Below are 11,380 nucleotides of genomic sequence, written 5' to 3'. Positions count from 1 at the left end.
CGGTTGCAACTATATACTCTTATTCATAGATAGAATCAGCCACTGTCTCCTGTTTGGAACTTTTTCCAAGTTACTGCTCCTCCATTAAGGGTAAACACCTAGCCAGACTGAGAACGAAAGTTGTCTCTATTTGTCTGAAAGCTAGCGTCACTATACCCAGTTACTCTTAAGTTATCACTGCCACCGAGCACAAGGACCCAGTCCTTAGTTCTTCGCAGATACTTAAGAATATTCTAGACCGCTATCCAATGAGCTTTACCCAGATTTCCATGATATCGACTAACCATGCTTAAAGCAAAAGCCACATCAGGGCGAGTACATGTTATAGCATACGTGATCGATCTAACGGCAGAAGCATATGGAAATCGACTCATTTATGTTATCTCTACATCAGTACTCTGACTCTGAGTCTTACTCCGTTTGGTATTACTCTGGATAGGTAACTCTCCTTTCTTGGAATTCTCCATGCTAAAACGTTTTAACACTTTATCCAAGTACGTACTTTGACTAAGTCCATTAGTCTTTTACTCCTGTTTCTCAAAATCCTTATCCCCAGACACTACTAGAAAAACAGCCTTTTACGACGCGCAAAACATGACACGCACGGATTTATGATACGCAAAAGTGTGTGGCCTAAAAATAGTGTCAGCTCTCTCAAATTTTGAAGGATTTAGGACGTATATTTTTGCGTGCCCTAAAATAAGTGTCAAAAAAAGTAAAAAAAAACACGGAGGGCACCTAACAAATATGTGTGTCGTACAGAGGTGTCGCTTTATAATTTTTTTAGAAACGGCGCGTCCATTATTTTTTTCTAGCAAGCTAGGGCTTTTTTCACAGATAACTTAATATCACCCCTTCCACAATGCTTTGCAATCGAATACCTGATTATCCATTCCTCACTTCACCGGCAAGCTCCGTCTCGCCTCATCTCATTGGGGACGTCAGGCTCACATCCCATCACCGACAACTGAGACTCCTCAGCACCGACGACTGCGTCTCGGCTCCACTTGCACTCTACCTTGCTCCACCTACTACGATCGCTCATGGGCTTCTCCTTTATTTTCGTTTCCATCAGTTCCATTAGTTCTCTCATATCTCCCTTCATTCATCTCAGCCTCTCACCAACCTCCACCGCCTCCGACCCTCACCACCTCTTCTTGCCTCACAACCCTCACCTAACAACTTTAATTCGAAAAAATTGAAGGGATTGGTAGCTGTTCAAGAACAAACTGCAGATGAAAGTTTTTTCCAGCTTTCAGGTGTTGGCGTCAAGCCTGTTGGCAATACAGTGTGGAGTACCATCTTCGATCAATTCTTAATAGTGATATCACGTGAGAAATCATTTTTCTTTTTTATTGTTTCTCTTTCTAGGGTTTTCTTTGTTTATCGATGTCTTCGAAAAATGGCACCCCCATTTCTATCTTTAGTTTTATCATTGGAAACGGGGTGGGTTCTCAGTATTTAGTCTCACACTGTTCTGTTTCGTTATACTTTTCTTCACCTCCCTCTCGTTTTTAGAAATATATGTTATTTCTTACTGATTCCATGTTCTTTTTGTGTCATATGCAGTTGGAGTTGGTGTTTGTGCCATGACTGTGGGTATTTGTGGAGTCATTAAGGGTAGTGAGTAAGTTGGAAGTGTAGACACTGGGATAATTGGTGTTTCTTGGGTTTTTTGAGGTATGTTTACAGGGGGATTCATTGCAGGGGTAGAAGTAGTAGTAGTAATGGTAAAGGCTCTATGTGAGGGATTTTGGTTACTTCATTGCTTTTTGCCTCATTCAATGCAACCATATTGGTGTCACTCTGAGCAATTTGAATGTCCTTTGTTGGAATATGATTGAACTTAGACTTTATTATCTCTTACAACATGATTCCTGTTTCACAATCTTCTCAAGAATCAAGAAAGTATGTGAGTTTTAAATATTGAGTTTTGACTAACAAAATGGTAAAGGTACCTAAGTATTTCAAAATAACAGCACGTGCTGCAGACTGTTCAGCTTCCTTCTTGTTTCTACAGTCATCTCCAGTAAAAGAAGCACCATTAAAAACCAAACAAGAACGGAAAAGTGGAAGTGATAAAACCAATTGATTTGTCTAATATGTGTGTCTCTGTATTTGAGAAAACTTACCCTTGCCAAGGTCCATTTCTCTCCCCATTCTTCTCTACAGTTACGAGTAGTGCTGTTTGAATTTATTATATATCGTACTCATAAAACTAAAGAGATAACTTGTTGAAAATATACTGATTCTGTGGTAAAAAGAACACAATTTGATTCTAAATAACTAACTTTTTTCACATTTTAGTTGAATTTTGAAGGTAGAAGTAGAATTCCAAGGGGAATTTGATTTGGCATCAATATTAGACATTTTTTGTATCGGGGGTATTCTTGTCATTTGTATCGGGGGTATTCTTGTCATTGTATTGATCTTTTTTTTTCAGGGGAGAGTCAACATGCCCCTTGACTCAGGTGCTAGAGAGATGGCATCAATATTAGACACTGCACTTGTACGAGCTATCCTTTTAACCTCACTATCTACTGTTGCTTTGGATTTACTAAAAAGTTTAAATTATTGTGATGTGAAAATATATGAGGAAATATTAAGAAATGGAAACCATTATTTATGTTTATTAGAGCTTTACAAATGGAACTCCATGCATCGTGAAGCTCTCAAGATTCTCAATAAGCTAGTCAACGAGTCAAAATCAGATCAAAAGTTCAAACCTAAGATGATCTGTTTTTATAAACTTTTGTATTGTGTATTTGGCAGCCTCTATGTGGGGCCGACCCTATGCTTGTTCTTGAGTTCTCAATGCATGTTCTTGAAAGTTGTACAAGTCAAACCATTGACCTGTTTTTAACCGGAAACATCCCTGCATATTTGGTCAACTCTTATTTAAAACAACATGCTCCCAAAATGCAGGCTATGCATTTGGAATTGATGCGTTCAATGAATGAAAACCGAATCTTAGGGAATCTTCAAAATGAAATCACGATGGTGTTTGCGCGTAGCAGAGCGACCATACTTGAAATCTCTTCTGGTGCAAGTTGTAAGTAACATAAATCTACCCGATTATATATAGTCTTTGCTATATTTGTTTTAGGAAGAAACATAACATACATTGAAGAAGTAGAAGTTGATCTTGTTCATTTTTTCATGCTAAAAGACCACTTGTTAGTTGTTATCATTACTTTTAAACACAAGATGAAGATGGTGTTATTATTTATGCAAATTGTTGAGGCACTTTACTATAACGCCCCTTTGACTCTGAACATATTGCATCAAATGGGTGTGGCTATAGAAGTTTTCAATCTTTGGTTCCAGATGTTGCAACAAACAAAAAAAGTGGTGTGCGTGCCAACTTTAAGAGGTTAGTTTTAAGCATGTTCCTTTGCTTCCTGTTTCTTATAATGCAATAGAATAGATGATATTGTTTATTGTGCGTTTCAAGGAACATGATAAGAAAGTGTGTTGTTTGGGTCTAACATCTCTTCTTACACTTCCTCCGGATCAGTTCCCAGGCGAGTTCTTGGAGCGTGTTTTCAAGGGAACGCTTGAGCTTCTTGTTGCTTACAAGGACCAAGTAGTAGGTTTCACTTGCTTCTTTTATCTCATGTTCTCTGTGTGCATCACAAACAGGATTTTTATCATTAATATTATATATTCTAAATTATTTTAAAATTTTATTTACAGTCAGAAGCATCACAAACATGGATGATGGTTTTGAAACCGATGATGATGATGATGATGATGATGATGATGGGGACATGGGAGTCGATGCAGAGGATGGTGATGAAGCTGATAGCTTGAGACTCCAGAGATTGGGTGCACAAGTTAGGTTTCAAATATTTGTGTATTTATTTATTTATAATAGAGAAAAAAAAGAATCAAGAGTAAATCTATCTGGGTGTACGTACTCATGCAAGATTATTCCGCTCAACTGATAATAGCGATGATGACTCTGATGATGACTTCGGCGATGACGAGGATTTGCAATCACCTATTGATGAAGTCGATCCATTTGTTTTCTTTATGGATACTACAAAAGGTATTATTTTTCCTAAAACTAAAAGTGAAGCTAAAAAATTTGGATTTTTGTTTCTCATTTGTATAAAGCAATTGACTTTCAGTTGCTTAAAGCAAAATATAAATAGCAGTTGCCTTGGACCAAAAAACACAAGTGTAAAAAACAATTAATTCGTTTCAAGTTTGAACAGGGTTGGTTTTGAAAAAGTTAATTGTTAATCTTGAATATGTTAGCAAAAAATATTGTAAAATTTTATTTCAAGAGGAAAAAGTTGAAAGATTTGTCAGAGTTATATAAATTGTAATTCCCCTGTACAACCCTGCAAACTTCAGACCAAATGAGGTTCCAGAGGCTGTCGCAAACACTTGACTTCCGGTATCAGGCACTTGTAAATGGTGTTGCTCAACATGCTGATCAGAGAAGATTAGACATCCAGAAAGAAAAGCTGGAGAAGGCCACCACTGCATCAGCTGCCTCCTGATCCATGTCAACATCATTCAACAATTACACCATTTATGATAAAGAACTTAACGATACATGAAAGGAATTGGTTGAGGTAAATCCTTTTCTTTTCTTTCTTATTTTATTTGGATTTGTATAAACATGTCTCATTTGATGCCAGGTGGATGAGGAGAGAAATGCGATTTCTGAGGAGTTAGTTAGGAATTATAATGCATTTGTAGAAGAAGAGGAAGAAGTAAAGAAATTAGACAAGCCGTTTAAAGATTTGACCAGAGAAGTTCAGGGTTTGACTAGAGAGAAACACACAATAGAGAAACAACGAACAATAGCTGTTAAAAAGACACAGAGGTTGAGCTTGATGTGAAAGACCTTGAAGAGAAAATCATTGGGAGTAGTAAGGCAAAGGTATTATTTTAACTTCATAAACACTTCACATAGAAAGAAAAGCAAAGGTTTAACTTTTTGGTGTTTCTTCTTAATTTCTCACTTGAACTTTTTTTGTTATTTATTGTTTCTACGACAGAATTATGAAAAAAGAAAAGCAGTTGAGTGTACTCTATCAGAAACAACGTCGTGCAACACAATTTCGTTCTAAAGCTACACATGAGGAATGGCTACAAAAAGATATTTATAAGTATAACAAGGTTTTGTCCTCAAATGAGAAACAGGTAATCATTACATTACATATATACATATACATAAATGGAAATAATGTTTGTGAGATCTTAACTATAAAATGGCTTCCTTTTGTTATATTATAGGATGTCCTAATAAGAATTAATTTTAAAAGTAGAATGAAAATGACAAGTGATTTTGTGTTGTGTTTATAGGGTTGATGAAAGCGAATAGCTCTGGAGTTAGAAGAGGAAAAGAAAGCTCAAGCTGAAAGAGATAAGATGCTGCAAAAGCAAGTGTTGCATTCTTCATTTCAATTGTTAGTATGAAACACAGAGTAGATTAGATGAATGCAAATTTATATATTGTAAGAAATAGAATTGGATGACATTAAATTTTATGCAATGGATTGTATTTTTTGTATATGGTATTTTATTTCTATTATGAGACATTAAATGCAAATTTAATTAAAAATTTATAAATTTATAAATATATATTTTTTAAACATTTAAATTTACGATACGAAAAATTGTGTGTCATCTTCATTTATGACATGGCCTTTCTTGACAGGAGGTTTAATGATACGCATTGCGTGTCATAAATGCGCGTCGTAAATGCGTGTTGTCTATAGACGACGCGCAAAAGCGTATCGTCTCTGGTTATGACAGGGCCTTCCTTGACGTGCATTTTCGCGTCGTCTGAGCGTTTACGAAACACATTGCGCGTCGTAAAAGGTTGTTTTTCTAGTTGTGAGAATATAAGCAGCCTCTCCCAGATTTTCATAGCGAAACACTTTCCAAGCCAAGACTTAACCTATTGCAAAGTTGGAATGTCGTTTCCTGTGAGTAGTATGTTATCAACATACAACACCAGGAAGGTCACCATACTCCCACTAGCTTTGACATATACACAAGATTCGTCTTCATTTATAAAGGAGCCAAACTCTTTGACTTTCTCGTCAAAGAAAAGATTCCATCTGCGAGAAGCTTGTTTCAATCCATAGAATGTTTTCTCAAGCTTACACCCTCTATTGGGGTACTTAGCATCCACAAAACCTTCTGGCCGATTCATGTAAACATCCTCAGCCAACTTCCCATTATGGAAAGAGGTTTTGACATCCATCTGCCAAATTTCATAGTCATGAAATGTAGCTATGGCTAGCATTACCCTAATAGATTTAATCTTAGCTACTGGTGAGAAGGTCTCATCATAGTCAACCCATGGGGTTTGAGTAAATCCCTTTACAACCAGTTGAGCCTTGAAGGTGTGCATATTTCCATCCATGTCGGTCTTCTTCTTGAAGATTCATTTGCACCCAACTGTCTTACGACCTGGTACATTGTTAACCAAATTCCAAACATGGTTGTCATACATAGACTTGATCTCGCTCTCCATTGCCTCTTTCCACTTGGCAGACTCAGGGCCCGTCATAGCTTCCATGTAGTTAGAAGGTTTATCCAAATTTACCAGTTTACTATCACTGATAAATGTATCACCATCTGTAGTAATATGGAAGCCATATAACTCAGGTGACATTGTAACTCTATTGGAATGCCTAAGAGGTAACGACTCGCCAATTGGTTCAACTGGAATTTCTTCCTTACATTGAGCCATAGTGTTTTCAGAGGTTATTTCATCGCTTGATTCTAGAATTTCTTTAAGATCAATTGTACTCCCACTGTCCTCTTTGCATATAAGCTCTCCCTCTCTCATGAAAGACTCCCCTCCGCGCTACAAAGACCACATTATCACTAGGTCTGTAGAACAAATATCCAAATGAATTTTGTGGGTAGCCGATGAAAACACATCTCTGACTACGATATTCAAGCTTGTCGTGAGTGTCTCATCTAACGAAAGCTTCACAACCCCAAACCTTGATATGTTTTAACGAGGGAACCTTCCTTGTCCACATCTCATGAGGTGTTTTGGCAACCTTATTTGTTGGGACAAGATTAAGAATGTGGGCGGCAGTCTCTAAGGCATACCCCCTTAATGAGATTGGAAGTGAATCTCGACTCATCATGGAACAAACCATGTCCAACAAGGTTCGATTACGCCTCTCATCTAAACCATTAAGTTGTGGTGTTCTAGGAGGTGTTAATTGTGAAACTATTCCACATTTATTGAGGTGGTCGTGGAACTCGATACTAAGATACTCACCGCCTCTATCGGATCTAAGCATCTTTATCTTCCTGCCCAATTGATTCCCCACTTCTTGTTTGAACTCTTTGAACTTTTCAAAGGTTTCTGACTTATGCTTGATTAAGTAGATATAGCCATATCTGATATAATCATTAGTAAAAGTCACATAGAATCGATTTGCATCCCTTGTGGTGGATCTGAAGGGCCCACACACATTTGTGTGTATGAGATCCAACAATCCTTCACCTCTTTCACAGGAACCAGTGAAAGGTGATTTTGTCATCTTTCCAAGTAAACAAGACTCACATGTATCATCCGACCTTAAGTCAAATGATTCCAACACTCCATCCTTTTGGAGTTGGGCAATGTGTTTCTTGTTGACATGTTCAAAATGACAATTCCACAAGCATGCTTTTTCTAAACCATTAGACGAATCAATTTAATGAACACTATTACCTAAATTGTCTATAACCATTACAGTTTCATACACACCGTCACAAGGTAATGAATCAAAATAAAATACACCATTTTTATAAGCATAAATAGATCCATTCTCATTCTTAAAAGAATATATAAAACCTTGTCTATATAAAGAATGAAATTAAATGATGTTTTGTGTCATCTCTATCGAGTAGCAACAATTATTCAAATCTAAACACAACCCACCACTAAGCACTAAGTTATAAACTCCAAGCTTGGTAACAGGTGACAATATCCTATTGCCCATGATCGGGTTCATTCTCCCATGCTCCACATCCTCACTTTTTCCTAGCCCCTGCAAATTAGAACAAATGTGAAAACCACATCCTGTATCAAGGACCTAAGAATGAGAATATAATGAGTTTTTAGATAAGATGGTGTAAATACCTAATGAGGTTGGATTCACTTTTCCATCCTTTATGTCTTGCAAGTATTTAGAGATGCTTCGTTTCCAATGCCCTTTCTCATGGAAGTAAAAGCAAGTAGCATCTTGAGAATCAGAGGCGGGAGGAGCGTCAGAACATGATTTTCCTTTGGGTCCATTGCTTGAGGACCCAGCATGGGACTTTCCCTTCCAATTCTCTTTGATAACAGCTTTCCTCTTCTTCCCTTTTCCTTTTCCTATGGCCAAGACAACAACATCAGCAGGAGTGGAGGCGATACCATTTCCCTTCATACCTGCTTCAGCAGTTCGCAGGAGGTTCTGAAGTTGATCCAATGTGGTCTCTTGGTTGTTCAAATGATAAGTTAGGATAAACTGATCATAACAACTGGTTAATGAGTGCAAGACTTTATCAATAGCCAATTCCTCATCAAAGTTCACATTTAGCTTTACCAAGTGCTCCGTGTATCTTTGCATTCTTTGCACGTGGCTACTGACGGACTCTCCGTCTTTCATCTTGCTAGTGATGAGGGACTTTACTACCTCATACTTTTCCTGACGAGCTCGTTGGTGGTACCTTTCCACCAAGTCCTTGTTCATCTCGTATGGCCAGTAATCCTCGTAGAACCTTTGGAGCTCAGGAGTCATAGTAGCCACCATGATGCATGCCACTTAGGTTGCATCATTGTAGTGCTTCTTATACTCATTTAGTTCTTCAGCAGTAGCTTTGGTTTCATCAATCTCGAGAAGTTCTTTTTCGAGCACATACTCCTTGTCCTCGAAATGTAGAGCCATCTTGATGTTTCACATCCAATCATTATAATTGGTGCCATAAAATGTAACCCTTAAGCAGATGTTCAACAATGATAATTTGTTGGAGGAGGAACCAGAAGCATCGTTGGGAGTTGACATCTGAAAAAGAAGAAATGACAAGTTTTAGATTAGATAGGAGTAATCCTCATTATAACACCCAAATAAATATTGAGGCTAGGATCCAACTAGATATTTCACAACTTAGAAAAGGGATGTCGTAATCTAATTGTGAAATAAATAAAGGTAGGTAAATGACGATTTACCAATTTCATCACGAAATACGAAATTTGAACGAATTAGGTTTTTAATGAAATTCCTAGATTTTTGAGATTTATTGAACTATTCAATGGCATGTTTAATCTCGATTACGCTTTTCCATTTGTGAGTGGGATACCGAGGATCACAAATAAGATGTGCTAAACCATCCAAAATAGCTTGGTACTCTCGATGTCATTTATCATCTAATTAATGTGCTGGTTAGCCACGCACGCTCTATTAATCAATGATAATTTATGAGATACCCATTGAAACCCTTTATTAGTCCATATTAGTCTGTCGATTAACCACACACGCTCCACTAACGACTTATATAAAGTGCAATGTGTAATTTCATGGATTAGCATCAAATTCACATTTTTCCTAATGTAACTAAGATTGGGAATTTTATAAAAAACATTTTAGTTACTTTATAATTTGATTATACTTATTAATGACAATTATTTGTCCTATCAACCCGTTCGACTAATGACCCTCCACCAATATATGGAGCGTTGGGTTAGAGAGGATACCCATTGGCGGTCATTTTATAGGCCACTTCCTTAAACTCCCCTTACAGATCGGCTTCGTGAATGAGGCGTAATAGCAATTCGACTGACTTGTCTTATACATTTAGTAAATTTAACATTCAATTTTACATATAGTATAAGGTGTATTTTAATATTTTCAAAATGCTAGGGTTTTATGATCTTTTAAATTTTGAAATTAAACCAGTTTAATTAAATTTAAAAGAAATTGATTTAATAATTATCTATTAATTAAACATTTAATTAAATTTATTAAATCAGATAAGGATTAGCCAATTAAATTAATCAAGATAAATTAACCTAATCCACTCCCCCTAAATTTCGAAAATCATGAGAGGGATAATTCAAATTTTATAATTATCCAATCAATCACATAAGGAGATAATTACCAAAAATAAGAAAACCCTATCATGAAACCTAATTTTCGAAAATACCTTTTCTTGGGGAGGAAGGCAAGGAAACCCTAATTGCGAAAAACCCTAAGTCAAAAAGGGTTTAATTGCCATTAACCCTAATTGATCAAATTCAACCAATTTCAATCAAATTCAATAGAAAACAAGCCAAGGCTCTAACACTATTGATGGGTTTTGAGCATAACAAACAATCCCTATGTGTGCATGCAACCCTAATATTATTTGATCTATGTTTTCTCTAATTGAACATACAACTTTTGAACTTCAAACAAAAAACCCTAATTGTACTAGTATAATTTCGAAAATCATAACTAGGGTTAGTAAACATACCTTTGATTGTTATGTTGTTATAACAATGAAAAATCCAAGTCTTCTTCAACCTTGAGAGCAAGTGTCACAAGTGTGACACCTCTAATGGTTCAAACCCACACTAAGCAAGAGGATGAGAGAGGAGAGAGGGGAAGAGGCTTGAGTTTTTCGGCTATCCTTCTAGGGTTTAGAGTGGCCAAAAATGTGAAGCCCTACGGGTCTATTTATAGTCCAGATAGGATATACTGGATAACCCTAATTTGAATAAAATATTATTAATTCAAATTGGTAATTCTCCACCTCCATAATTATCCACATGGGATAATCTAGAAACCGTAATTATCCTTAGGAATTTCGTTCACCACCTTCCTAGGAAGGTTCTGGAACCTCTTGTTCAACTATTGAACACTTGCACTTTAGTCCATGTACTTTCAATTAATTCTTTTAATCCCGAAATTAATCACAATTAATTTCTGATTAAATATTAATTATAAAATATGATTTCTAATTAATATAATATTTTCATAATGCATTAATAAATCATTTATTTCATTTTATTAATCAAATAATAAATTCAACCTATCTCTCCAAAAGTCATCCTGTCCAGTTGCTAGTATGAGGGCAACCCAAAATAACTATTTTACTATCAATTCAAGTATATACCAATTATAGCTATGGGCTTAGAAACCTAATCCAACACAAATCATATTCTATCATGATAAGGGGTAAAAGACTATTTTACCCTTCCCATACTTGACCCATCTAACCATGGCCTAAACCCAACAGGACCCATGGCCCAAAAGATTTTATGGTGAGTATGTCGTGCGTACCTACCCATTACACCCCATGTATGTAGCTTCAACAGAATCATAATTCCGGGTAATCTCATTAAGCATTGCGTACCAAGATGGTACGACCAACATAACTCGCT

At 36.4% G+C, this 11,380-nt stretch overlaps 1 protein-coding gene and 1 long non-coding RNA gene across 2 annotated transcripts; one reads left to right on the top strand and one right to left on the bottom strand.

The window, feature by feature from the left end:
* The first annotated feature begins 3,463 nt into the window (after positions 1–3,463).
* On the top strand, positions 3,464–5,454 carry LOC145109707 (uncharacterized). The gene is made up of 7 exons (XR_013709163.1): positions 3,464–3,589; positions 3,697–3,836; positions 3,954–4,051; positions 4,363–4,586; positions 4,653–4,897; positions 5,016–5,160; positions 5,323–5,454. It is a non-coding gene; the product is annotated as an uncharacterized LOC145109707 (long non-coding RNA).
* Positions 5,455–8,007: 2,553 nt separating this feature from the next.
* LOC145130512 (uncharacterized) lies at positions 8,008–8,759 on the bottom strand. The gene is made up of 2 exons (XM_079065300.1): positions 8,408–8,759; positions 8,008–8,024 (listed from the first exon to the last, which is right to left on the bottom strand). The coding sequence occupies exons 1-2, from the start codon at positions 8,757–8,759 to the stop codon at positions 8,008–8,010; spliced, it is 369 nt and encodes a 122-aa protein (XP_078921426.1).
* Positions 8,760–11,380: the final 2,621 nt, after the last annotated feature.

This window comes from Lactuca virosa, chromosome 1 (genome assembly GCF_052849685.1).
Source record: "Lactuca virosa cultivar CGN04683 chromosome 1, Lactuca_virosa_CGN04683_v6, whole genome shotgun sequence".
NCBI lineage: Eukaryota > Viridiplantae > Streptophyta > Magnoliopsida > Asterales > Asteraceae > Lactuca > Lactuca virosa.
The sequence above is the reverse complement of the archived record's forward strand: the minus strand, read 5'-3'. Positions and strand labels throughout refer to the sequence as shown.

Excerpts from the sequence above, each read along its gene's own strand:
- LOC145130512 (XM_079065300.1), bottom strand. The coding sequence starts at position 8,759 with ATGACTCCTGAGCTCCAAAGGTTCTACGAGGATTACTGGCCATACGAG.